General features: G+C 51.7%; 1 protein-coding gene across 5 annotated transcripts in view; it reads right to left on the reverse strand.

Moving 5' to 3' along the window:
• The window catches only part of HECTD4 (HECT domain E3 ubiquitin protein ligase 4), a 167,455-nt gene that overhangs the window by 2,460 nt on the left and 137,543 nt on the right, over positions 1 to 27,452 (reverse strand). For 4 of the 5 annotated variants that reach the window (XM_018061149.1, XM_018061154.1, XM_018061152.1 and 1 more), the window contains exons 54-75: positions 26,871 to 27,007; positions 24,511 to 24,671; positions 22,572 to 22,753; positions 20,867 to 21,072; positions 20,120 to 20,250; positions 19,623 to 19,828; positions 17,696 to 17,875; positions 15,343 to 16,649; positions 14,118 to 14,325; positions 11,453 to 11,676; positions 11,215 to 11,366; positions 9,759 to 9,865; positions 8,960 to 9,083; positions 7,287 to 7,477; positions 6,058 to 6,204; positions 5,793 to 5,912; positions 4,938 to 5,093; positions 3,229 to 3,332; positions 2,896 to 3,117; positions 1,647 to 1,813; positions 1,215 to 1,410; positions 436 to 658 (exon numbers count right to left, since the gene is read on the reverse strand). In XM_018061149.1, the coding sequence (XP_017916638.1) occupies positions 436 to 658; positions 1,215 to 1,410; positions 1,647 to 1,813; positions 2,896 to 3,117; positions 3,229 to 3,332; positions 4,938 to 5,093; positions 5,793 to 5,912; positions 6,058 to 6,204; positions 7,287 to 7,477; positions 8,960 to 9,083; positions 9,759 to 9,865; positions 11,215 to 11,366; positions 11,453 to 11,676; positions 14,118 to 14,325; positions 15,343 to 16,649; positions 17,696 to 17,875; positions 19,623 to 19,828; positions 20,120 to 20,250; positions 20,867 to 21,072; positions 22,572 to 22,753; positions 24,511 to 24,671; positions 26,871 to 27,007 (4,851 nt within the window). The remainder of the gene's footprint in view (positions 1 to 435; positions 659 to 1,214; positions 1,411 to 1,646; positions 1,814 to 2,895; positions 3,118 to 3,228; positions 3,333 to 4,937; positions 5,094 to 5,792; positions 5,913 to 6,057; positions 6,205 to 7,286; positions 7,478 to 8,959; positions 9,084 to 9,758; positions 9,866 to 11,214; positions 11,367 to 11,452; positions 11,677 to 14,117; positions 14,326 to 15,342; positions 16,650 to 17,695; positions 17,876 to 19,622; positions 19,829 to 20,119; positions 20,251 to 20,866; positions 21,073 to 22,571; positions 22,754 to 24,510; positions 24,672 to 26,870; positions 27,008 to 27,452) is intronic. The other variant, XM_018061150.1, reaches the window with a different exon arrangement.

Here is a 27,452-nt window from a genome sequence, read left to right on the forward strand (position 1 = left end):
GGAGGGGGAGGGTCTGGGAGGCTGGGATAGGGCAGGAGGAGATTCTAGGGGAATAAAGAGCAGCACAGGCCCCAGATGGCTGACTTGTGACAGGCAAGTCTGGCCAGCAAAGAGTTTTGTTTGGAGTTTTCAAAAATTAAAAATTTTTTGCTGCATTTAAAAGTCAAAAGATGACATTTCTGGATTTTAAGTTTTTGAAAATCTCAAAGGATACGTCAACTTTGGGCCTATACTGCCACTTGGCGAAAAGTCAGGTTTGGGAAGCACATGACCCCCTCCCACCACCACCACCCCTGCACCTCTCATTTACATTTGGGGTGTAGTGTTCGGGGGTACCTGTCCATTGTCCTTCCCCCTTCATGCAGGGCCTAGCAGCCCCAGCTCCAAACAGGGCCCGAGTGTCCCTGCTTGGAATGTGACAGGGAAGGCCAGTACCTGCTGTGCCATCTGGGGGGGCAATCTTCATGGGGTACGGGGGCACATGGGCCGTGTCAGGACCCCCGTCTTTGCAGGGGCAGGTGAATGGGATGCGCTCCTGGTTGCAGGCAAACTTAATGAACTTGCACAGCTCCTCCTGGGCAAACATCTCCAGTGCCCCCCAGAAGAACTCGATGTGCTGGTCGGTCTCCATCAGCCCCACCTGGTACATGGTGTGGGCCTGTGGAGAGAGGCCCCAGACGTGAGCAGGCCCGAGCCTCTGCTACCCCAGCCTCCCGCCCAACCCCAGGCTGGGCCCAACCCCAGGGCGCGGTGATGACCGCAGGACACAGGGAGATCACAGCTATGACAAGGACTGCAAAGGCAGTGGTGGTAAGAGTCTGCGTGACTCTGGCCCACCCGCCAGGCTCGGCAGCAGGGGTTCTACCTACGTTACCCCACTGACCCTACTGGGTGGGTCCTGCCGCTGCCCGTTAGAGGTGAGGTCACTTGGGCAAGGTCTCCCAGCTGGCATGGGTGAAAGCAGGCCACGCTGAGCAGTGGAGGGGCTTCGCTTCTGGTTGGTGGCTTAATTCACAGGCTCTGGAGGCAGGTGACCTGCCATTTCCTGGCTGCGTGACCCTGGGCAAGTGACCTCTCTCAGCTTCCGTTTACTCAGCAGTGAGATAGGGATGAGCACGGCTCCTCTCTTACATAAGGGGGACAGAGCACCAGGACACGCAGTACTGTACAGATGACAGGCCGCATGCACCCACCAACCTGGCCCGGCCACCAACCTTCAGGAACTCGAGGTTGATGTATGGCAGGCCGCAGGTGCGCAGCTCCATCTCCAGCGGGCTGAGCGTGGTGAGCAGCTGCAGGGGGATGATGGCCCCAAGGCCCGCGCGCACAGCCGTCACACACTCCACGTTCTGCAGCTCACGCAGCCGCAGACTCCGGATGGCGGCCGCATAGATGTCCTTGTTCTCCCACCTGGGGCATGGGCAAGGGATGACACTCAGGAGGCTGCTGGCAGCATTTCCTGGACCTCCCAGGCCAGGCAGCTCAGGGAATTCCTCTCCTGCTCTGGGTGTCACCCGCCCCAGACCCAGTGTTCCTAAATACGGTCCTTCCACTGAAGATACTCCACCATCTTTCCTGGCGCCCCGTCCTGCCTCCTGTCTTCCCCCGGGAAAGCCACCTGGCCCCGTCCGAGGCCCTGCACTCACGCCACGGGGATGTGCCGGCCGCGGCTGCACAGCTCCACCTCCTCGCCGGTCATGGTCAGGTAGGTGAACCGGCAGCAGGGCTTGTTGGGCCCCTCAGGGCTCTCAGTGGCCAGGTGCTGGGAGGCGATCTCGGCACACAGGGCCTCCAACTCCGTCTCGTCGTTGATCTGGAAGGAGGGCATGGCAGAGTGGGGCTGACCACTGCCCTGCTCCCCAGATCCCCAGTGATAGAACCTCATCCCCGTTTGGGGACAAACATTGGGTATTTTGGGGTGGGGCTACCCTGGCCACCATGAACAGGTAGGTGGCACTGGCCTGGACCATCAGCCATGCCCTCGATTCAGGGTTGGGCACTGACCAAGGCCTGCCTAACAAGACCAAATTACACCCTCCCTTTCACTGGTGCGGGCACGGCTGAAGGAGGGTGAGCCTTGTACTGCTGGGGCATCCTGAGACGAGTCATTGATGATGTTATCAGAGCACCTGGATTCAGCTCTGTCTGAAGCCCAATCTATATCTATACTTTCAGTTTTAAGGTCAAATCATTTTTTTAAAAAGTTTTCCTAAGCTGGTTTGAGCTGGGGTTTCCTGTCACTTGTCACCAGAGAACCCTGACAATCCCATCTGTGGAAGGTACACGGGCCACCCTCCACCGTGCGGCATACTGAAGTGCATGCGAGGCCACCCAGAGGAGAACAGCCCCGTGGCTCTGGGGTGGTGAAGGCTGCGGGCACCCCAAAGGAGGTTCGTCTGCTTTCCCCGCCAACCCTGGGGTGGTTCTGTCTCCCGGCACCCTCTGGGGCCTTGCCTATGCCCTCTAGATGGAAGCCTTGGCTGGACTGTCTGCCTGGACACCGTCTTACATCCCTTGCCTGCCTCAGGTTCTTGGTGCCCACCCACGGCTCTGGGAGGGCCTCTCAGAGCAGCGCCTGGCAGTGACTCATAATCCCCAGCCCCTGGGGGGTGTCCTGCTTTGACCCTTTAAGCAATGCATTGTGGGCCACTTTCTGCTGAGAAGTCAGCCGCCATCCCAGCCCTTGGCTTTGCAGCTCCTGTGTACCGGCTGCCCTCAAGTGGCAGCTAAGGGGATTACAGAGAACCTGGCAGCAAGGACCTGCCCCCTACCCTGCCAGGGACCTCAATCTGTGTGGGGGGAGCTCAGCTGACGCCTCCTCCAGCAGACACGGGGCAGGGGCACTGTTCCAGAGTCCCGCGGCCCCCCAGAAAAAAAAATGCGCTTTTCACTTACACTCTCAAATTTCTTTACGTAATTGTAGGTGAGTACATCTGCTTCCTGCAGGTCTTGGTCAGGGTCCAGGGGCTCGCCCACCAGTGTCTTCCAGAAGGAGGGCAGGAGGTCCAGGGGGAGGGGGACATCTGCTCGGATGGCGATCCCTAGCAACTGGCCCAGGAAGTGCAGCAGCTGCTCCTCCCCGTAGGTGATGGGGCTGGGGGTCAGGATGTACTTGCCCTGGAAGCCGAGGCAGGGGCGAGGGATGGACCACAGGGGCTTGTGGAAGGCGCAGAGCTGAGCCCCAGCCCCTCAGGGAGCTGCCCACGGGGCTCAGGCCCCATGTCTCACCTTGTTCTTGTTGACGGCGGAGCTGGGGCACAGCAGGAGGAGGGAGAGCGAGGAGCTCTGCAGCTCTCTGCACACCTGCCACAGGAAGTGGCGGAAGGAGCCGCCTGCGGGACAGAAGGGGACCTCTCAGACCCCCTGCCGGCAGGCCCTGTCCCCACTGGAACACCCTGACCCCACTGGGACATCAGCCACTCTGCCCCCCTGCACCAGGGCTTCGCTGAGTGGAAAGAACCCGCCCAAGGGCTGAGGGACCACTAACTGGCTGGTGGCTCCCAGGGAACCGCATCACTGCTGAAGCCAGTCTCCATCCCTCCACCTAGCAGATGGGGGCCATCACTACACCCACCTCCCAAGCTAGTTCTGGGGCATCCATGAGATCAAAGTCAGATCCTTTATGGGTCGGCTGTCATGGCTGCAAGCTGACACTGATATGAGGGCTTGGGGGACCTGTGTCCATCCCCTGCGCTGGGCCAAGAGCAGGGCCCCCGGCTTCCTCAGCATGGCCTCCCGCCAAGCCCAGGGCTCGGCGTGTTCAGTGAGAACACAGATAAACGGATGGACATACAGATACAGTGCGATGGGCAATGGGCAGTGAGCAGCTCCTCTCCTGCTGCCATTTCAAACGTGCCCCTGGGCGTCTCATAGAACTCCTGTCTGTGGCCAGGCTCCTGCATCCTCCCCTGGGCAGCCCCTGTCAGTGCCCTCAGGTCTGGGCGTTGTGAGGAGAGCTGTGTGTGCGGAGGACTTGCTTGGGGGACAGATGCCAAGGCCTGGCCCTCAGAGCTTCCACGGAGAAGCAGGAGACTCCTGCCTGCTGAAGCCGCCAAGGGCTGGGACAGAATCAGACAGGCCTGGGTTTGAACCCCAGTGAGCCTGCCGACTGGGGAAGCCCCAGTTTCCCCATCTTTAAAGCAGGGCAGTGCTGGTGTCAGGAGGAGTATAAGCTGTTGAGCCTGGGACTGGCTTGTTCTCTCAGTGAAAAAAGCTGTCCTCAGACAGCCTCCGAGTAAGGTGTGCCCAGGGGAGGCCACGGCGCCGTCTGGAGGGAAGGCTGCTGCAGGAATGTCTCCATGATCAGGGCGGGCATGGGAGATGGAGCCGCTGAACAGCTTTCCTGCCCAGGGTGCCCAGTGAAAGAACGTTATTCTCCTACCCAGTGTGGGAGGCATTTTCAGAATGTCTGAGCTTAACTGAGGACCATGAGGGAGCACTTTCTGAGTGGCTGTCCCTTATCCCTGCAGTGTGAAATGGCAGAAGGTGCCATTTTTATCGAGGGTTCCCCAGACCCCTGTCTCTTATGGGGCACATACAAGCTTTTAGCCCGACCAACCCCTCAGTCAAGGGCTCTTCCTGGAAAATAAGTCCAGTCCACACTGAGGGCGTATCTCCACTGAGGGTCCACTCTGCCAGAGATGCAACCCTAACACTGATCAGAAGCCGCGTCCCTGAGCCTGCATGGCTCAAGGCTGAAGTCCCAGACCAGCAGTGGCACCACTCCCCAGAGGACAGGGCCTAGTCCAGGGTGGCTGGGTTTGGAGAACCTGGGACCACTGGTCACTTGGGGGCAGTCCTGGCTTCTGTAGAGAGCAAGGTAATGAGTATGTGGGGAATCTGCTAATGGGGAAGATATTGGCTGTTTAACAGTAACCCTAGGAATTTCACACTCTATACATGGCCTCCAACCTGAACTGGCTGGGGACTCCACTTACTGGTGCCATGGACCTCCTCCCCCGTGAAGCGGATGTTGAAGGCATAGGTAGGGTCACCGCCACTCGCCAGTTTGACGCAGAGCTGGGAGGAGGGCACTGAGGCCAGCTGCCTGGCTGCCTGGCAGAAGTAGGAGTTCTCAGAGGCTCTGATTTCCCCTGGAACGAGAGAGAGGAGTTGCTGAAACCTCTCAGCAGCCACTGGCCACCTCCTGCCTCCCGCCTCCCGCTTCCCGCCTCCCAGGACAGGAAAGACTCCTGGCCGGGCCGTGCCTACTGCTCCCATACCCCCACCCCTGGAGCAGCCCCTGCCTGCCCTCGACTCCTGGAACATCTTCAGTCGTCACGTCTCTGTCATGGGGGCGGTCCTCTCAAGGAGCCTACGGCCCTGTTCTCCACGTGGCCGTTCTCCCATCCTGCCACGTGTCCCGGGGATACACCCAGGCTCCTCTCACTACCCGGCTCATGCCCCTCCCGACATCTCTCTGGTCATGTGCTGTAAGGGAGACTCCTGGCTGCCTCCCCAACATCCAGCCTCCCCTCTGCTTTGGTGCCTGAGCCTGGAATTTGGCAGGTCCATGACCAGAGTGAAGCCCACCTCTCCTGCCGTGCCCTGCATGGAGGTGCAGCCTGTGCTGCTGACACCCCTCCTCCTACCTCCCGAAAACAGTGAGCTCTGGACAGACTAGACGGGGAGCCACAGGCTGGGATTCAGAGCAGGGCAGCAGGAGCATCCCCACCCACGAGGGACTGTCGAAGCAGCTCCCACATCCTCTTCTAGAGGCTTCTTTCACGTGTGAGAAATCAACTAGCCATGTGCCGCTGCAGGCATCTTCTGGTTTGTGTGGCTCATCTCACCTCCCACGATCTCCAGCGGGTCCAGAGTGATCTCTGGTGCCGCGTGGTCGGCTGTCCTCTGCACCGTGGCGTTCAGCACCCGATTCATGACGGTCACCTTTGTGTCATAAAAGATCAGCCCTGGAGGGAGGAAGGTGGGAGAGAGGCTGGGACAGGGTGGGTGGCTTCCCCCACCCCAGTCACCCCGAGGCTGTCCTCTTTGCACTGTGCAGTCTCTTCTTGGGGGGCGGGGGGGCGGACAAGTTGCTGGCGGCCGGGCACTGACCTTTGGCCTCCTTGAGCAGGGCGGCGATGCTGTGCGTGTACATGGGAGTCTGGCGCAGCTCCACCAGTGGCAGGAAGAAGGTCTCGAGCGTGGTGTTGAGGGACTGCAGCAGAGCGAAGCGCAGGCGCAGGCTCTCGATGGGCACGTCTGCGGGGCATAGTGGGCAGGGGTGGTCAGGCGGGGGCTTGGTCTGGTGAGCCTCAACTCTCCGTCTATCTGTGAATCCCTTGAGGGGCCTGGTCACCGGGAGGGGTAGGAGGCTGCCGGTGAGGGAGCAAGGCCAGGCGGAAGCAAAGGGCAAAGCCTGGGTTCTCGAGGAAGCCACAGGTCCCCTCGGCCAACTCTGGGGCTGTGCCAGGGCTGCATGCTATACTGTTTTTAACTTTTAATTTTCAAATAATTATAAGCTTAAAGGAAGTGGCAAAAAAAAAACAAACAGTAGAGTCCTAGGTACTTTTTACCTAGCTCCCCTCAGTGTGACATCACACATCAAGACCGGAACTGTGATGGGGGCACACTGACTTGTACTTGTCCGCCCTCACGTGCGTCCCCTCTCTGACCGCGAGACTTATGTCGGGACAGCTTCTTGCTCATGTTCACGGTCGCAGTGCCCGCAAGAGAGCGAGGGCTCGGACATGCGGCTGATGGGAGTGAGAGGGCTGAGGGGCCTGAGGAGCAGCACATGGGCACCAAAAGCCTTGAAGCCAGCCCGGGGCCTACTGGGTCGTGGCAGGGCACCCTCTCCAGGGGTGGATTTCTGAAGAGTGTCTGTTTTTGTGTGTGTATTATTTTTCTGTGCATTCCTGGTTTCGATAAAAAACGCTGTTTTCCTGTCATTAAGGATCGTGCCTCCAACACAGGCTACCAGATGGCCTCTTACCCCCAACACCAGGCTGGCATCCAAAGTGGCCTCTAGGCAGGGGGGGCCTGGGTGTGATGGCGGGGGTCTTGCCTCCCAGCCACCGCACTCCTGGGTCTGCTCCTTGGCATGGTTGCGAGGAGCAAGTAATAAGTCCTCAAAAACTTTAATTTGGCCACAATCACAGCCTCCTGTCTTTCTCTCTCTCTTTCCTTACCCACTTGGTTAACAGCAAGTGTTTCTAAGGATTTGTTTAATGGATGTGTAAAGGGCTTTGAGTCCTGCACACCCCCTGTGCCATCATGGGTGAGGCCCCCACAGGGCAGCCCAGGCAGTGGTCCCTGACTGGCATCCCCCTGGACCCACATACTCAAGAGACAGGCCACTCTGGGGTCAGCGGCATCTGCAGGGTCCAGATACACCTCGTGGGGATGCAGACGCGCGGGCGTGATGGCCAGGTGGCGGCACAGCCGGTTGATGTACTGCACGAGTGCCACATCCATTTCCAGGGTCCACTTCCTGGAGGCCTTGTGCGCGTGCCGGACGTCAATGCAGGCACACCTGGGGGCAGGGATAGGCAAGATAGGGTGGCGGCCACTGGGGGACGCTGGGTTCCTCCACAGTCATGTCCCAGCTCCTGTTTATAAGACAGCCTTGCCTTCCAGGTGTTTCTTGGTGCTCAGCCAAGTGCTGACTGTAGACGGAGGGACTGCTCCTCTTGAGCAGAAAGCGCTCTTCAGAAGAAGAAGGCTGGGGGTGGGGTGCGGGGAGGGCATTATGCATCCCCATGTGCCTCCCTCATGTCCATGGATTACACGGTCTGAGGGTTAAAGATATGAGTGGAGTCCTTGGGTGAAATCTAGGCTACAAAGCACACCTACTTCCTGGGCCTCAGTCTTTCCCATCTATAAAATGGAGCTGGTGATAGCATGACCTTGTGCCATCAGGAGGACTAAGAGGACGCCCATAATGTACACGACACGGTGCCCGGCACCTCCCAAGGGCGGTGCCAGTCACAGGTGTCCTTTACCCTGTGACTCTGCCCCAGGTCCACTTACGCAGCTCCTTGAACAGGCAGGCAAAGGTGTGTGTGTGAGGGCTGCCTCACTACTGCCACATAAGATGTAAATTACAGTTTCTAAAACCAACCAGAGAACTTGGCCCTGCCACCGTGAGCCAAGGCCCATCTGGGCATTGACTCTTGAGCCTTCAATGAAGGCACAAAGCACTGGTGCCAAGCAGTACACAATTTCTCAACTGTTTGGAAAACGGGGTTTTAGAAAAGCATGCTTCTGGCAGCCATTCCTTCTCTGAGGTCCAGAGCCTCTTGCTGTGGGTCAGGGTGTGTAGGCCTGTGTGGTGGAGCCAGAGGGAGAGGGCAGGGAGGTTTCTTCCGGTTTGCAAACATCTTGCCTGTTTGGGACTCTCTTACAGAAAGGGAAAACCATATTTAGTTTGACCCTGGAGCCTTGGCGACTAGTGACCCTGCTGTGTTCCCGCCTGGGAGGGAGAGACGGGAGAGGAAGTGTGACGCCAGACAAAAAAAGACTCTTTGGAATAAGTCATCCCTGTAAGGGACTGACCTGTCCCCTCCCACCAGTTCCTATGTTGGAGCCGTAACCCCTGCAATGTGGCTGTGCTGAGACAGAGCCTTTAATGAGGAGATGAAGTTAAACGAGGTCACAGGGTGGCCCTCATCCGACAGGACTGTGATCCTCATGAGAGGGACAGACACCAGGGATGCAGGCGCAGAGGCAAGGCCACGTGAGCACACAGTGTGCAGGTGGCCGTCCGTGAGCCAAGGAAAGCCCTCCGGAGAAACTAACCCTGCAGACACCTTGATCTTGGACTTCTGGCCTCCAGACTGTGAGGTACTGGATTCAAGTGGGTGAGAAAACCCACTTTAGCAAAATTAGAAAATAACTCAATAGACATTAAAAACAGGCCAGATGGAATGGCTTCCCAGGAAGTCATCTCTTGGGAACTGTCTAGTGGTTGAGGACAAGTTTTCACAAGGAACTGACTGGGCTGAAGGCCTCTTACCTCTCAAAGTGAAGATCGTAGCCGCAGGATAAAATCGCTCTCCAGACGCTGCGGATGTCTTGCTTGGCTCGGTCGATCACAAACTTGTGAAATCCTTCTAAGGTCAGGTACTTCTCCTCTGGGACTGATGAAAGAGTGTTCACAGAGTTAGGAATTTGGTGAGAAGCGGGGGCCCCACCTGATGCTCTCAGTGCACCCTCTATTTCAGGACCCAATTCATCTAGCTCCTCTGTCTCCCGCTGTCACTCCAGGGTCTATTAGCAGACCGTCTCCACCCGCTGCTCAACTCGCATAACCCCTCAACCTGACAGGTGGTCACCAAGGGGTGGGGCGCTTCCCCTCCAGTCCCATCTTCCTGTATCTCAAACATTCCTGACTAAGCAATTTTTATGACAATAACAATTGTTTATGATAATAACAATTGTCAGCTTTCTCCAACTCTGCTTGGACCTTTAGGAAGATGAAGCTCTAATGCTCAGGTAAGTGCCCTCTGGGAAAAAATTTCTGAGCAGATTGCCAATCTTTACTTTCAGTCACGATCATCAGTTCTCTTGGGGATGTGGTGTTTCTGGAGCTACTAATCTGACCTCCACAAGTTCAGGTCAGCAGAGACGGAGGCCTGGAGAAGTAACTGGAGTCGGCCAAGGATGTGGTCTGTGTCGTGAGCAGGGCTGCCCTGCCTAGGCTAAAATCCGAGGGAGCCAGGCAGGAAGGGAAAGGCAGGGAGACTGGTTTCCAAGCTGAGCTGCCTCTGTCCAGGGTGAGACAAGCCTGTCTCAGGCCCCAAGTGCTTATTTACCTTCTTGTTTCTTGGTGGGTGACTTTTCGGGGTCCTTTTCATCTGGCTTGCTCTTTTCGGGTGACTTGGGCTTCACGGTGGGCTTCTTCTCACTCAAGGCAGTCCTGCTGTAGACCAAAGCACTGGAGTCGGGATTCCTCACGCCCTCACCCTCTCCTGGCAAGGGGAATGCAGAGCCTCACCAGGCAATGGCTCATCCTCCCCCAGCTACGGCTGATGGTTCAGGGGAGGCTGGGGTCAAGACCAGCTCTGTTCTGATCAAGAAAGCTTCCTGAGCAAATTATGGGGACAAATGGACAATTTAAAATGTGGACAATCTTGAGGTGACGCTTTCCAAACATTCTTTCTGCTTACTTCAGAGCTGCACTGCCCAAGACAGAGTCACTAGCCACATGTAACTACTGAAGTTTAAATTGATTGCAATGACAAGTCCAGTTCCTTGGCGGTGCCTGCACAAGTGAAGGGCTCAGAAGCCACATGTGGCTAGGGGCTATTGTGCTGAATTGAATAGCACAGACAAACAGCACATTTCCATAGTCACAGAAAGCTCTACTGGACAGTACTGATTCAAATGCACCATTTGTGTATAAGTAATTAATGGACACTCTTTTCTCTGATGATTTAAAGGATTCCTCTAGAGACTCTTGCTAGGTAAAGCTTTACTATCTGAATTTTAACTTGGGAGCCATAAACTTGTATCTAAAGAAGATTCTATCAGATAAGTGTACAGATCCACACATGGAATATTATGCAGCTACCTTAAAAAGAAATGGGGAGGGTCTTTTTGTGCTGATACGGAATCATCTCCAAGATCAGGAATAAACAGAAAGAACAAGGTACAGGCTTTCTATAAAGTTGCCAACATCTGGGTATGCTTACACTTGCTTGTGTATGCCTACACTCACTTGTGTACACCCAGAAGGGTTTTGGGAGGCTATGTATGGGGCATTGCAGCCTCAGGGAGGGGACCAAGGATGGAGAGGAAGAGGAGTGGCTTTGATACTTTTGAATATTACACTATTTAAAATATAACAAAATAATACATATGCACAAACAAAACCTTTTGCATTTGAATGTTACAAGCAGTGGCTATCTGGGGGTACTTCAGTATCTTCCAGTATGCATGGGAGCACTTTACAGTCTTTCTACAATAACCATGTACTATATGTGTTGGTAAAAGAATTCAGGCTTTTTAAAGAATTCTGTACATTTTAGACATTTAATTAAATCAGACTGGTCTACTTTCCAGCCTGCATGGTCCAGATTTTACTATCCCTGTGTATCAAAAGAAACGTTCTCTTCTAACTGATGAAGGTGAGGGCACAAAGGCCCCCGGCAGTAGAGCAGAGTCAGAATGTCTGGCTTCCCTGAGGTGCCCACAGCCTCCCAGGAAGCCTGCTGGCAGGTGGCCCGCGTCCTCCCACCAGCCTGGCTCTTGTGCTCCTCGGCCGCCCACCTGACGCTGTTGAGCACTGCCTTGTCCTTGGTGGGCGGCTTGGTGATGGGCCGCTTGGTGCTCACCACCTTCCCGGGGTGCTGCTCCTTCCCCGCCTTGCTGTACTTGCTCTTGTCGAACTTGGGCTTCGGCACACCATACTTCCTTAGGATCTGGGGCAACCAAGAGGGAGGGCCTCAGGCTGAGCCCAGGGCACGCCTGAGGCCCAGCACAGGAGTGGTGGGGACGGGGTGGCTACCTGGGTGAGCTGGTCCTCCAGCACCTTTTTGGGGGGCCGGACATTGGTGAAGAAGAGGTGGAGGAGGTTGCCTGGTGTCTGGGAGTTGATCTGCTCTTTGCTAAGATAAATGTCCGACACTTTGATGGGCTTTGCTGGCGTCAGGCTCAGCATCTGCTCCGAGTGGGCACAGCTCTTAAATATCTCCGTCAGCACCTCTCTGGCCCCAGGCACCAGCTTCTCACCTGTCACAGGATGGAGGGAGGGCAAATGATTCTGCCGTGAACATGCTACGTCGGGACAAGCCCTGCAGCACCTGATTTATTTTTTATTAGCAATTTACTTGGGAAGTGGGTACCGGGAGGTTAGTGGTGATGAGGAGCTGTCCACTGAGACCTGGTGTCCCTGCTCTGTGAGCACACGTCAGTGACACGCCCAGCCTTCTCTGCCACGAGGTGTGGCCCTGGGACACGGGCCCCTCCTGAACCAACCTGCTCTCTTCGGTGCCTGTCCCCGCTGCTGGCTGCGTGGAGATGACAAGCCCCCTGAATGGTGGACCTCAGGGCTTACGCTGGACTCTTACATGTGTTAAGAAATAAAACTTCCACTGGGTCTGAGTCACTGTACTCTGGGGTCTCTTCATTATGGAGGTTGAACCTCCCTTAACTTCAAGAATGTGTCTATGACAGATAGACCCCAGGGAGTGAGAGGATGTAGAGGCTGCAGGAATTTTCAGTGCAAAGTAGTCAATACAGTTGTTCAATAGTTATTGTTACAGGATACATTTCAAACCTGGCACAACCAGCAGGTGGAAAAGAAAGTTCTCTCAGATACAAGAGGGACTTCCCTGGTGGCCCAATGGTTCGGACTCTGAGCTTCCAATGCAGGGGGCCTGGGTTTGATTCCTGGTCAGGGAACTAGATCTCACATGCTGCAAAAGTTTGCATATCGAAACTAAAGATCTTGCCTGCTGCAACTAAGACCTGGTGCAGCCAAATGAATACTTAAAAAAAAGAGAAAGTTCTCTCAGAAACAAGAAAACTGTCCATGAGTATGAGAAAAAAAGACTTAGTTTTTTGGTCCCCAAACTTATTTTTTTGGTCCTCCTGAAGATGCTCTTATCTTTCCTAAGGGGCTAGTCAGGATCCACCCACGCATTCCTTGTGGCCAAGGGTCCCCCCCATCTGGGGGCGGGACTGACCGTTCTCTTCATCCCCTCTCTTTGGGGTGTGGTCAGGGCCACACCCAGTTCAGGGGGACGGGGCTGCGAGAACGAGAGCACAAAGGCTCCCCGGGCATCTGGGCTGAGGGTGAGGAGATGGGTGTATGGAAGGCATGACCAAGACCTAACAGGCGATTCAGTACAACCACAACTCGAAGGAACTCAAGAGAGACGAGTGCGGCTATGATGTGGCAAATTCGTTTTCGAAAGACTGAGCACCGTATGCGGAAGGCTCGGCTGTCATGCAATTGGGAGCTAGAAGTAAATCCATATCGAAGCATGAAAAGACCGGTATAGCATTAACTGCAGCAGGAAAAGACCCAGGGTTCTCACAGATCTTACACCAGCCAAGCCCATGCGGCAGATGAGAGCGAGGGGGCAAAGTGCCACCAGAAAGGGCACAGGGAAGAGAAGCAGAGCCTCGGGAGCGAGAGTCAGACAGACTCGCAGACCGAGACACATAGTTCAAGGCAATATTAAAAACATCAAAATTAATATAGAAAACCCACGATGAGCAAAATAGTTAAAGTTCTGTGCTGAGCCATATTAAAGCCTGATGCAAAAGGAAAAGTCTTTAATACTGATCCTGTCTGTATTTAAAATTTTAATGGTTTGCTCACCATGGATATTTTACATTAACTTTGACTTCCATAAGTACTGTATTAAAATACTACTTCTGAGTTTCTTCACAGCCCCATTGAATTCTGTGGCCTCACTTACCTCATTCTGGTCCCAGCCTTGGAGCAGTATTTCAAAATTTCATGACTAGAGGATAATAATTTGGAACAGCAACAAAAACCCATACCCAGTATTACATTTCTGTCCTCAGCAAACATAAAACAAACTCAACCACTCTATTGTGAAATTTCAATAATGTTAAAGAGTTGGAAAAAAGAACATAAATTAAAAAATTTGAGAGAGACTGATACAAAATAAAGACAACCACACAAAGAACTAGTTACAAAAAGAAAGGGGAAAAACTGCTGTTGCTTCTGTTGCAAAGCTGGGTGGGGGGGAGATGATTTCTCAGCCTCAAGACCTGCTAGACGCAGCTCTGTGGGTCCTGGGTGAACAATAGAAATGGGGAAGCCAGACAGAGACCACCCCCCACAACATACGAGCCACCAAATGACAAAGGACTCTGTGGAAAAGAAACTGGGACAGTTTCTTCCTCAATAATTCATTTTAAAGGATGAGGCGTCAGCTGTCCTCAAGCATACAAACTAAATGATTACCAGTCATGCACGCAGCACATTCTAGCTCCATAGGACACAACAAAAGAAATACACTTGAATTCAGACAAGGGGAAGCCTGACTAGACAAAAAGAGGAAAAACGACGTGAATGCAAGCCCACATTTGAAGCTGACGCAGGCTGTGGCACAGTCATTCCCAGTGGTCTCTTGGCTGGCTGAACCCTGAGGGAATAAGTCTATTCGTTTAAAAAAACAAAATCTGTAACCCACCTTTAATTGACTTATCATTGAAATAATCTTCTAACCCTGGGCTCCCCTGCGTATCGAATAGACTCTGATTCACTACAGACACCGTGAGGATCTCTTCCGTTGACATTTCCATCAATTCATCCTCACCATCCAAGCTTGACAAACCTATCAAGTCATTGTTGTTAAATAAACTTGCTCGAATTTTCTCAATTTTGGCTCGGGACCTTATCTGTGTGAACAAGAGAAAGAGTCAGGATTTAAGTGGAGGAACCAGTCATTCAGCTGTACGACTGACCTCTCTTTCCCTCCTGTCTGTCCCAAAGCCCTCTGCTAGTCTTCAGCATTCTGAGCGCCACCTGACCAGGGCGAGCTGGCCTTCCTGACAGAGTCTCTCTCAGGTGCCAACAGCAGTTACTTGCAGAAGATTAACTCAAGCAGACACTCCTGCTGCTAAACCCTGGCCAGGTCTGTGGCTTTACTGAACGCCCAGGTGGTTAAAGGCCTGCTTGGTCCAGGCTCCGAGAAAATCTCCAGGGAGAAGATGGACGGATGAGAGGTGATTCTGGGAGAAAGCCAATCCCTGAATCTTTGAGCTTTCCTGTCAGAGCCCATGGGGTGGGGAGCGAGGGGGTATAGGTTCTCTTCCCAGGGCCTTCCTCGCCATATCCAGTAAGGGGGAGGACCGTTTTCACTTTGCACCTGACTCCTGTTACACAGGGTGTAGCATTTCCACACAAGGAGGCCCATGAGACAGATGGCATCATGAAGTGGAAAAGGAACCTGGCAACACGCACAGCACCTGAAACTTGGAGTCACTGGGAACAGAACAGCAAGTCTATTCTCACATGCTCGATGGAGATCCCTCCTGCTGATGGCAATGATTAAAACAACCCAAGGCCACTCAAAAAGATGCTACTGGGGCCGGAGAGGGAAAGCACTCAATAAAGCCCACCCCTCAGGAAAGTTGAGCCCCTGGAGTCCCTCGGCCTCCCTCCCTCCCACACCCAGCAATGAGCTGTATTTCCTTCCTGACATCAGACTTGCCATCACGCTCAGAGATGTGACCTCAGACACAGATAACTAACATGATAAATCATTGCTGTTGCTCACAGCTGCCTCAGGCAGCCCCATAAGTGCTCCGACGTCACCTATTAGTCCCTAGGAAACAATAATGCAAGGCGTAAAGAGGCTGGGGGGATTCTAACTGCTCATGATTTAAGTGGTGGCCAAGGCATGAGGTGCTGACCTCCACGACCGCAAAGCCTTTGATGGGGCGTGCTGCAAGGGGCTGGTTGTCCAGGGACGTGACTGTGTACATGGAGCCCATGTCTGACACTGAGGCTGTCTCTGCGTTGTCCAGTGGCTCGCCCAGGCTCCCCAGGCTGCCCAGGCTGCCGGTGCTACACAGGGAAATGTCCAGGCTCTCTTGGCTGGACACCACGTGGGGCTCCAACAAGCCTGCAGGGATGGGCAGCTCCAGGCCTGCAGGCAACGGATCCGCAGAGAGGTCACTGACTGTCTGCGAGATGCCCTGGGAGCTGCAGATGGAAGCCTGGCTGGTGGACGCGGATGCGCTGATACTCATGGCGGGGGTCAGGCTGCTGGATGTGCTGACCTCCAAGCTGTCCGTGCTGGGGAAGCCGAGGGTCTTTTCCGGCTCGGCTTTTCCATCACCCCCCTCGGCCTTATCTTTTGGCTTCTTGGGGTCTTCGTCCTGCAGGGGGATGTAGATCTCGTCCTTGAAGACCCCGCCGTGGGCATTGCAGGCCTTGCGGATGGCACCCCTGACGATGCCCTCGTCCAGGTGGGTGGGGATCCCAGAGATCACCAGCAAGCGGCTGTGGGCGGTGGGACCCACCAGGGCCTGGCAGGCGTCGGCGATGGCGTCACTTGTCACGCCCAGCCCCTGCGGGTCCTTCCTGGTGAGGTGCCGGAGGATGATGAGCAAGGTCAAAGCACGATGGAACCACAGCATGTCCTCGGGCTTGCTGCCCCCAATGCTCAGCACGGCGGGGTCCGAGTCCACAGAGCGCGAGGACTGGCGCTTCCCGGAGGAGGAGGCCTTTTCCCGCTTCATCTTGACTTTCTTCCTCTTGGACAGGAGGCTGGGGCTCTGTGGAGTCTGTCCTGGGGAAGACGACGAGGAGGATGACGAGTCGCTGAGGTTCGGGGCGGTCGCTGAGGTCACCCCGCTGGCGGTGACACTCATGTTGGTGGGCAGGGTCACCTCGGCCACCGCCAGGCAGCCCTCCATGAGTGCGTGGAAATACGTCGAGAACCGGCCCTGGTCAGCAGCTGCCGTGGCCCCTGCGCCTCCGCAAGCACTGCCCGAGACCCAGCTCTGCGTCTCCTCGTCGTACAGCTTGTGAAGCTCCGACTGCAGGGCCATCAGCATGGCCAGGCAGGGGTTCAGCTGGAGGGCGATGGACGAGGACAGGCCGGCTGGGTGCTTCCTCTGCTCTAGGCTGTGCACCGTGCGCAGGAGCTCTGCCAGGAGGTGGAAAACCAGCTCCTTCACGCAGGCCGCCATGTCTGTGGTCCAGAGGAAGTTGCCTGAGGCAAATGAAAGCAGTCATAACTTAAAACAATCACCTATACAGAGCTTACTATGCGCCTGGCACTGCTCTGACAGAGTAGATCCTCACAGCAACCACATGAAACAAACATACATCCTTCATCCTCATTTCACAGATGAAGAAACAGAGGCTCAAAGAGCCAAAGGACTCACATGGCTGCTACACAGTCACACGATCTCACAGGGCAGACCGACGCCAGGGCTGGTGGCCCTAACCCCTGTGCCACCTGACTACATGGAGTCAGTTTCTACAGCTCTGACCTCCCAAATCAGTATTTTATTTCTCATAAAGTTATTAAGTAGGTTGGTGACAAACCACTTTCCTCTCATATCATCTGTCTGAACCCCTGAGGGCATATGAGTTTGCAACATGGTTTTCCCTCTGACACTATATTATGAAAAAATACAGAAAAGTCGGACAACTTGTACAGTAAATATTTAGATGCTCACCACCTACGTCCTACCATTAACCTTTGCTGTGTTTGCTTTATTGCACATCTATCCATCTCTCTATTCATCTATAGACTCACCCTAGATTTTGATTATTTCAGAATGAATTGCAGGTATCAGTATGTTTTATCCCTAACCACTTAAGCAGACACATCATTAAAGTTCAATATTTAGAAAACTTTTGAGGTCAATTTATAGGCTAATTTCACAACTCTTTAAGTTTACCATTCCATGAGTTTTGCCTAAATGCAATCTCTCTTTAACCTTTCAGGAGCTGTTACCATGTCTGCAGGTGATAGGGGGCATGGAAGTGAACACCGTCATAGAATCAAAGTTACAATGATGGCATATGTTTGTGTTTGAAAGCAAAGAAGGATCAAATTAATCTTGTTTTCCTAGTTAGATGCCACCCTTCAAAATAACGACAATATCCTGCAGATCATGGATGTGGAAGTCTAACCTCCACTCAGTTCTCCAGGCCCACTTGACAGCAGCTCGTGAGAGGTATCGCTCCTCCAGGCCACTGTGGCCACAAGCAGTTTCCCTGGCTGATCCCGGGGATGGCGGGCCTCACCGAGCAGCTCCACCACTTGCAGGAGGACGGACGTCGGGATGGTGTCAGGCTCGTCTTCAGCTCTCCCTTCGCCATCCTCTGATTTCCAGGACAGCAGCTGCTCGGCGAAGGCCATCGCCAGGGGGAACTCGAGGGGCAGGGAGTGTAACACCAGCACGGCTCCGGGCGGGGGAGACACCCCTAGAAGAAGCACCCGGAAGGAAAGCTTGTGATTGGCAGCACCTGATCAAAACTAGCTTGTGAGAAAGACCCGCCAGGTGTGAGCAGAGAAACAAGGCCTGTCCACTCCTGCGCTGGGGTGAGAAGAAACCTCACTCCCCACCTGCCAGACAGAGTCCGCTGCAGGCAGAGGAGCAGTGGAGGATGACCTCCAAGGAGTCCACTTGCTAGTGTGAGAACAGGACAGAGGGGATAGGGAAGGATAAACATCCCTTGGTTAGTCAGATACCACCCAGCCCGATGGCCTGATGTGGAGACAGAAGTTAGACTTTAAGAGATGCTTCATTGGAATGGTCCTGGCTTGGTAAAGAAACAACCAGCTCCTTGGTGTGGCTGCAAGCCCATGGGAGCATCAGCTTATCTTAGGCTGACAGAGCAGACCAGTGAGGAGGTTCCCAGACTTCAGGCACTACCAGGGCTTTGATTCTTTTTTACCACCTTGCATTATTGCGATGATCTAAATCTGACTGAAGCTGTTTACAATGAGAGAGAAAGGCTCTGAGGCTGGAACCCCATCATACCCTGAACTGCACCCCCACCCTCTCTGTAAGCAATGGTCACACGTAAGCTGAGGGGGACTTCTCTGGCAGTCTGGTGGTTAGACCCTGCACTCCCAGTACAGAGGGCTGGTCAGGGAACTAAGATCCTACCTGCTGAACAGTGTGGCCTACAAAACAATAAAACCAACAAACAAATAGACAAAAACCCATAAGCTGGGCTACCGGGGGTGTCTGGCCAGATCAGGAGGAACCATGCTGACGGCTCTGTACTTTGGGGTGAATGTGTATTTAGGGAGTGACAGCAGGACAGAGATCCTCTATGTTTACACACAATTTCAAAACCAATGTGGGCAAAACACAGTGAAAAAATTATACCCTAAAAAAAAGAGATCATAAAGTTGTTTAGCATTGACCAAATCTCTTAAGAAATGTTCTTTCACTTTATTCCCTAAAGATGCAATGTCCCCAGGACTGGGGCTGTGCAGAAGCCAAGGCCCAATTTTGGCTGAAAGTTCAAAGACATCTTTATGACTGTCACCAGCAAGCACCTGTCTGTCTTTTTCTGTCCAACCTGCCAAGGACACGCAGTGGAAGTCTGAGAGTAGGTTTTCCTTCCTCTGTGCGCTGACTCAGAAACAGAGTCAGCTGGCCCTGGTATATAAAGTAGACAGCCAGCGACAGTTGTCAGGACTTACAGAGGAGGAGCCCTCAGCTCAGTCCAAATCTACAAAGACTTAACAAAGGATGCCAGGGAGACATGGGCCTCCCAGCCTGGCCACTAGCTTTTGTTTATCATTCACGTGGGGAGCGGACAATCACTGAGGCCCGTGCCCCAGGGAGCCACAGTATACCCGAGAGAACTCAGTTTTAATGAGAACTTGAGGAAGGGCAGCCAGGATGGTTATAGCTAAGTGATGGGACTGCTCTGTTCAGGTTATACTAAACAGCATGTACCCAGCACACACTTGTGAAAGGAGACGAAATCCCCCCTGTCATCTGGGCAGCATCTGCCAGGCCTTCCCTGGGCAGGAAAGGGACAACATTTCATTTATTGTCTCTGAAGTACACTGCCCCAAGCAGTCCTATTCTTCACCCATGGGAAATGGGAACACAGCAAGGTAGAAAATCCTTTCAATTTTCACAAGGAAGGAAAGCAGAGAATGACTTCAAATCTGTTCGTATTACCATGAGCTAATTCAGAGACTTACCCAGTTTGATGTGGACTTTGTCCGTGGAGAGGATCACAGAAGGGTACTGGTTGGTGGTGGGAGGTGGCGTGAGCCCTGTGTTGGCCGGAGATGCGTCCCGCGGGTAACAGACGGCCTCGATGAGGTTCAGCTGGCCATTTCGCTTCACTTTGTGGCCCAGCCCGTACACTAGCACCCGCGCCCATGGTGCCTTGTACAGAGAAGAACTGAAGAGGAGGTATGAAATTGACCAGAGTTCAGCCAGATCAACAGACACTTTGTTGGGAGAAGCGGGGTGAGAACTGGGCACACATGTCATCCCTACCACGTTTTAGAAGGTCATTCTTCATACAGACTAATTTCTAAAACATGCAAATTAGGGAAGAAGTGTAAATCATTTTCAAATACAGTATGCATTAAAGAATAAAAGCAATGAATTTTCTTTTTCTGTAAGTTTCACCAGAATCTGCCTGACTTTTTCTCTCCCTGTCACCATCTGCTGGAGTCAGGTAACTTACTCTTTGCGGAATCCAGACTGACTTTCTTTGCAAGATACGACAACGAAAGCTGCCCCGGGAAAATTGACGTCCATGTTGACTTTGGACTCGGAAATTGGAAACTCTTCAGAGGGGAACTGCTCTGGTGCTGTCTGCAGAGACATTGAACAGAGAAAACCACAGATTCAACACAAGAGGGCATTACACCGTCCCAGCTCCCAGGCAGGGGAGAGCCGATACATAATACACGCACTTTAACAAGATCAGGACAAAAGAGCCCTCTGGGAGGAAGGACACATGGATTGGACAAGGTAGGGGAGCTGCAGAGAAAACGAGGCTAGTGAGGTGGGGGCTTGGGGAAATTAGTGTTATTTTTTAAAAATTATTTATTTTGCTGTGCTGGATCTTTATCGCCAAGGGGGCTTTCCCTCTAGCTATGGAGAGCAGGGGCCACTCTCTAGGTGCGGTGTGCAGCTTTTCACGGTGGTGGCTTCTCTTGTTGCAGAGCACAGGCTCTAGGGCACTCGGGCTTCACTAGCTGTGGCTCCCGGGTTCTAAAGCACAGGCTCAGTGATTGTGGCACATGAGCTTAGCTGCTCCATGGCACATGAAATCTTTCCAGATCAGGAATCAAACCCACGTCTCCTGCACTGGTAGGCAGATTCTTTACCAATGAGCCACCAGGGAAGCACCAAGAAAGTGTCATTTTTAGCGGATTTCCAATTGCTGTAATCCCAGATCAGAGCCGTCAGAGCTTTGGACTTTCACCTGCAGGAAAGAGCAGATCTGTTTGGTCAGCTCCAGAAGGCTCTCCTCGCCCTGGTGCAGGGTCCGTGTGATGGCCACGTTGAGCCACTCTCGCACGGTCTGGGAGCTTCCCTGGTAGAAGAGGTCTGTGGCCGAGCAGTTCTGGGAATGGACACAGTGCTGCAGGGACTGAGCCAGGAGGATGGAGCTGGAGCTGATGGTGCCATCTGGGGACGGGAAAGGAAACACAGGCGATGAGGATCACAGCAGCCCAGGGCTGTGAGATCCTGAGTAGCAACGAGGCGCGACCCATCTGGAAAACTGGGATGAGTTAGCTTGGCTTTGCTGCTGCTACTGCTGCTAAGTCACTTCAGTCGTGTCCTACTCTGTGCGACCCCAGAGACGGCAGCCCACCAGGCTCCCCCGTCCCTGGGATTCTCCAGGCAAGAACAATGGAGTGGGTTGCCATTTCCTTCTCCAATGCATGAAAGTGAAAAGTGAAAGTGAAGTCACTCAGTTGTGTCCAACTCTTAGCAACCCCATGGACTGCAGCCTACCAGGCTCCTCCATCCATGGGATTTTCCAGGCAAGAGTACTGGAGTGGGGTGCCATTGCCTTCTCCAAGCTTGGCCTTCAGTTCAGTTCAGTTGCTCAGTCGTGTCCGACTCTTTGCAACCCCATGAATCGCAGCACACCAGGCCTCCCTGTCCATCACCATCTCTCAGAGTTCAGCTTGGCCTTAGGTCTTGGATAATAGATGTTACCAATCAGATCCTCCAGGGTGGGATTCAGGAATTCAGTGGTCTTTAAATATTTGCTTTCTTAAGCTACAAAACTGTTTCCTAATATAATAATTTGAGTGGAGGCCCAGGTCTATCAAGCATGTAAAAGAGGATTCAGGGGTTCCCATAGCCTGACCTACTGGCTGCCCAGGTCCACCCTTAGGAATCGCCAGCGTAGCTGAGAGTGGATTTTATAACCCAAGTTAGTCATCGTGATAAAGCTTCTTCCACAGCACTTGGAAGTTTTTCAGGTCTGTTTCAGAGCCTCTAAGTTCTTGGCGGTGGGCCAGTGGACCCCACGTGCTAAAGTCGGCTTGTGGAGATGTTGTTCACAAGGGCACTGGCTGGGACCCCAGGGCTGTGAGATGTCCTCTAGGTTTAGAACGCCATCTGCCCTCTCACTCCTGCTCCCACTGCAGTTGCTAAGAGGTCAAGGGGAACAGGCTGGAGGCCAACGTGCCAGAAGATAGGAGGGGCCCTCTGGTCTTCAATCGGGCTGAGAGCAGAGTCGTCAGTGTTCACCAGGGAGCACCACACCACAAGGGCCCCAAGTTGAGCTGATGCACATAGGCTGGCCCACCAAAACAGCTCTGTTTGAGGTTACAATGAATCAGTTAGGTCTCGGGTGGCATTTGATGGCAGGGGCATTTTCTTTTCTTTACAAGCCAAATAGAATGTCTGTGACAACACTACAGTGACTAGGTTTCATAGCTATATTATTTTCCTTGATCCATGATTAGTTTGGGAAGCTCAATGAATGCTTAACAAGTTAGCAATCTTTTCATGCTGTTTATCTATATTAAGTCTAAAGGTCCTGTGATGGGACTCCTCACATGGAGAAGGAGGACACCACGCACACCTCCTGCTCAGCACCTGGCTCACTCTTAGGGCTATTCTGTCCTGGGTCTGGTGTCTGCGGTGACAGCGGCAAAGCCAAGGTTTACCTGGGAGGGGAGGCGCGAGGAGCTGATTGGACAGCAGCTGCAGGTGCTCCAGGGTAATGTCCCGGATGGCGGGGATGTGGAAGAGGCGGGTAAACAGGTGAGGCAGCTTGGGGGCGAAGATGTTGAGCAGGGCCATGCGGCAGTACAGCCTGGCCAGCGCGGCCTCGCAGCGCAGCAGCTCCCTGCAAGGGAAGGGTGGGGGAGGCGCTGAGCTCTGACGCTCCGGCCACCACATCGGGTGGGCCGTGGGCTCCTGAAGAGAAAGGGCCACATCTCAGGCTTCTCTGGCCTCATGCTCTGTGCTCCAAGTTAGATACTTGTGTTTTAAACAAAACAAAAAGCCACATTTAGTTGCTTTTTTTTTTGGTCATACCTCACTGCATGTGGGATCTTAGTTCCCTGACCAGGGACTGAACCCAGGCTTCGGCAGTGAAAGCATTGTGTCCTAACCACTGGACTGCCAGGGAACTCCCGAATATCAGCAATATTACCAGGCACCCTGTTTATGGTCACAACAAGCCCCCATTGGCAAGCTGCACTGGGAGGACTGGAAGAAGAGCTTCTTGGTGGGAGGTGTTGGTTTCAGGGCTTTCCAGGAAACAGTGACTCTTACCAATGGGGTGTGCCTCTTGCTAAATCTCTGGAAGCTATGCTTGTGGAGTTGTTACAAAAGATGCTGGGTTCTATTTGGGGTGTGGGGCTGTTTAGTCACCACGTGAACATGGCCATGTGACGTGTATTCCTCACACCTGGGTTGTGACCGGGTGAGAGAAGTGCCCTTGAGCTTCTGTGTGGGTGACTCTGACTCCTGCTGAAACACACGCACGCCGCTGCCCTGTGGCATGCTGTGTGGCCCATCCTGGACCTAGGTGAAGCTAGTGCCAAGTACAGCCTATCTGGGTCTCATGAAGTTGACTGTCCAGTTGAAACTTCAGACCACCCACATGGGGTGATGAAATATCTGAGTGGAGATGGCAAGGAGGCAGCTGAATACGTGTATCTGGTGTTCCAAGGAGAGGTCTACGCTGGAGATAAGAGTCAAACTGCTTCGAAACTGACAATAAAATCAGAAGTTATAATGTTAACGGATGAATGGTATGAAAACAGCTTATGGAAACTTTTATCAGATAGCTCCATTATATTCTCTTCAGAACTGTTGTGAGAATTTTTACAACTGAAAGAAGGAATTCATAGGTGTATGTGAGGGAATTCTGCCAGGTTTTTAGGTGTTAACCCACGGAGGGCAGACGCTCTCCTCTTAGAGACCCCTACAGGGCGCTGGGCACAGAGCAGGGTTCAAGGATTTCATTGTCAGATTTACGAAAACGAGCTGGCTGCTCACCCAGTGCCTGGACTCCTCTTGGCTGTCTCTCTTTCCTCTTGGCCGTGTACCATGAGGGATCTTAGCTCCCCTACCAGGGATCGAACCCATGCACCTTGCGCTGGAAGAGTCTTAACCACTGGACCACCTGGGAAGTTCCTAGGTGTCTCTTCTTGACTCGCTTTAGTCTTTAGACTTTTTCCACACTCTTCAAATCTCCAGACGTGCTTCCATCATCCAGTGATAGCCGAGCACCCGTGGCTCAGGCCAGGGGACACTGGATCTTGCACCTCTTCTTCCTAACCTGCTATCTCACTATTATCTTACTACTACTACTTACTTACTACTTACTACTACTAGCTGCCTCTGACTTGCCCAACTTTGAAAGAAAAGTCTTCTTTGTCAATGATGAGTAGCACATGTGACAAAACACACTAAGTGGATTTCTGTGACTTGCTTAGAAAGAAGGGCTCAACTTTACCTATGCTTTTTTAAAAAAATTTTTTGGCCACACCACATGGCTTGTGGAATTTTAGTTCCCTGATCAGGGATTGATCCTGGGGCCTTGGCAGCGAAAGTGCTGAGTCCTAACCACTGGGCCGCCAGGAATTCCCTTACCTGTGAATTTGGAGGTTGGTATTGTCCAGTGTGACGAGCCCATTGGTGGCAGTCCTTCTGTAGCCTGCAGGGGGCCTTTCCAACATATCAATAGGGTACCAGTATCGGACCAGCACACCTTCACTTCGGAGGTACGTTTCTACCTGTACTAGTTCATTGACCTACAACAGAAAAGAGAAATGTCTATTTGTTTTTTGAGCACTGGTTTGTTTCCCAATTTTAAAAATACTTATGTATGTATGTGTATCGGTACCAAACTTTCATAGAAGTAAATGCTAGTTTTGTTTCATTTATTGAGCCTAAAATGCTAGTTTCATGTCATTTATTGAGTTTAAAAGTCCAAAGACACCTGGATAGTGTGTTTAGTTTCTTCATACCAGTTGGCAAATTTTTAAAAATTGTTATTGGAGTATAGCTGCTTGAGAATTTTAATTGGGACAATAAATTAAAGAACTTTAATGTAACCATGAGTCAGAAATTTAAAGAGAATAGTGCTATATTTCTGTAACAGTTCAACATACATTGTTCCCAGGTAAAATTTATATTCATTGGTTTTATGTTAATTTTATAAAAACAGAGAATAGTCTGATAGCTTTATTTTATTGCTAGTAATTTAAAAAAAGTAAGCTCATGCAAGTGCATTCTGGATTCCAATAGCAATGTAATCTTTCTCTGTGTGTTAGTCATTCAGTCGTGTCTGACTCTTTGTGACCTCAAGGACTGTTGCCTGCCAGGCCCCTTTGTCCACGGGATTCTCCAGGCAAGAATACTGGAGTGGGTAGCCATTCCCTTTCTTCAGGGGATCTCCCTGACCCAGGGATCTAACCTGGTCTCTCACATTTCAGACAGATTCTTTACCATCTGAGCCACCAGGGAAGCCCAATCTTTATTTAGGGATTACTATTGTATTTAAAGTAATAACAAACAATACTATTACTTTTTAAAATAATAATTCTAGTATTTCTTAAGTAGTCTGATTCCCTTTGCTTTAATCTTTATTTAGGGATTACTATTAAAACAAAGGGAATCAGACTACTTAAGAAATACCAGGGAGAAGGCAATGGCACCCCACTCCAGTACCCTTGCCTGGGAAATCCCATGGATGGAGGAGCCTCATAGGCTATAGTCCATGGGGTCACTAAGAGTCAGACACGACTGAGCAACTTCACTTTCACTTTTCACTTTCATGCATTGGAGAAGGAAATGGCAACCCACTCCAGTGTTCTTGCCTGGAGAATCCCAGGGACAGAGGAGCCTGGTGGGCTTCTGTCTGTGGGGTCGCACAGAGTCAGACACGACTGAAGCGAGTTAGCAGCAGCAGCAAGAAATACCAGAATTATTACTTTAACAAATATCTATTTTTGTAATTTTCCTGGCACACATTTCCACTGCTGAAATATATTGTCAGTTACATACTTTCTAATAACCAGAGTCAGAAGTTTGTATCAGAAAGGAATGGGAGATATTATTGATGGAATTTTCTACTTGGAAGTTCACCTTAGTAAACCACCAGTCAATAGCTTCTCTTTAAAATGTCATGATTTAAATTATGGTCTGGTAAAATGGAGTCAGTTAAAGATGTAAAACCTTTCATTTCAAAGCATCAGTGATAACTAACATTATCTGTATCTGTAGACAGACAGATAACAAAACTTATCTACATGGTGATAGCTACTTCTTTATCTGTGACTTTTAGGCTTGATCTGTGTATTATTTCTTCGCTTTTTCCTGAATAGGAAGCATAAATGCAAGCACATATATGTAACCTAAGGATCACAGCCTTCAAAGAGGACTCTGTTTTCAAAAGAAAGCTTTAGTACGGCCCTTACTTTCTTCTATTCCTTCTTCCCTGCCACCTCCAACCCCTTGAGAGGGTTCTGCAAAGCCAAGAAGGAAACAACTGATCTAGTTTAATACACACATTTTATAGACGGGGAAATCAAGGCTTGAGAGAACCAGTAACATGATGTAATCAACATAACTATTTCTTCGAATCTGTATAACAACTGTGACAATGACAGATCGTCCATTCAACAAGGCCAACGGGAGAATTCTCCCTTGGAACTTGGTAGATATAGGCAGGGGCAGATTGAACATGGCTGATGGAAAAAAAAAAAAAAACCCCTGCAGTGGCAGTGTGGTCTGAAGTTACAGACAGCACTGAAAGTTAACAGCTTACACTCTACCATCAACTCTGACCTGGGCCCCTGAGAAAATCTCAGGCAAGTCATCTGGCATGACAGCACTCAGTCTGGTTTCTTTATCCTGACTCTGAAGAGTAATCTACCTGTATAATCACTTTTAAGGTACTTGGAGGCCTGGGCATGAAAGTCTGTGTATATAAAAGGCTGTTCACTCACTGAATCAACATCTAAGACAACTCCATGAAGCCCAAAGGTTTTCAGCATCCCTCGGATAGCAAATTTTGGCAGAGCAGTTCCAACAGTGGTGCTGGCTACGTTATTGCTGTCTGGAGAGCGTGTTACTACTGTGAGACCTGAGGAAAGTAGAGGGGAGAAGATTTTTCAGGAGCAAGTAGCATTAACACGTTGGGACTCTATATATTTTAGGATACAAATAACTCTCCAGCATTTACCAATACCCTCAATTTAGTTATAGCCCCAGAGGAACACAGCTTAGTCTGGAAGATAATAAAACAAAGTGCTGTGAGAACTCTGGCAATTCAACAATAAAAAGACAAGCCAATTAAAAAACAGGCAGAAAATCTGAATATTTTTCCAAAGAGAAAATATATGTATGAAAACATGTTCAACATCATTCGTTTTTAGAGAAATGCAAGCCAAAGCCACAGTGAGATACCACACTTCACATCCATTAAGATGGCTATCATCATAGACAGACAATAGTAAGTGCTGGCCAGGATGCAGAGAAATTGGAATCCTCATACGTGCTGATGGGAACGTAAAATGGTGTAATCACTT

This window comes from Capra hircus, chromosome 17, assembly GCF_001704415.2.
Source record: "Capra hircus breed San Clemente chromosome 17, ASM170441v1, whole genome shotgun sequence".
NCBI lineage: Eukaryota > Metazoa > Chordata > Mammalia > Artiodactyla > Bovidae > Capra > Capra hircus.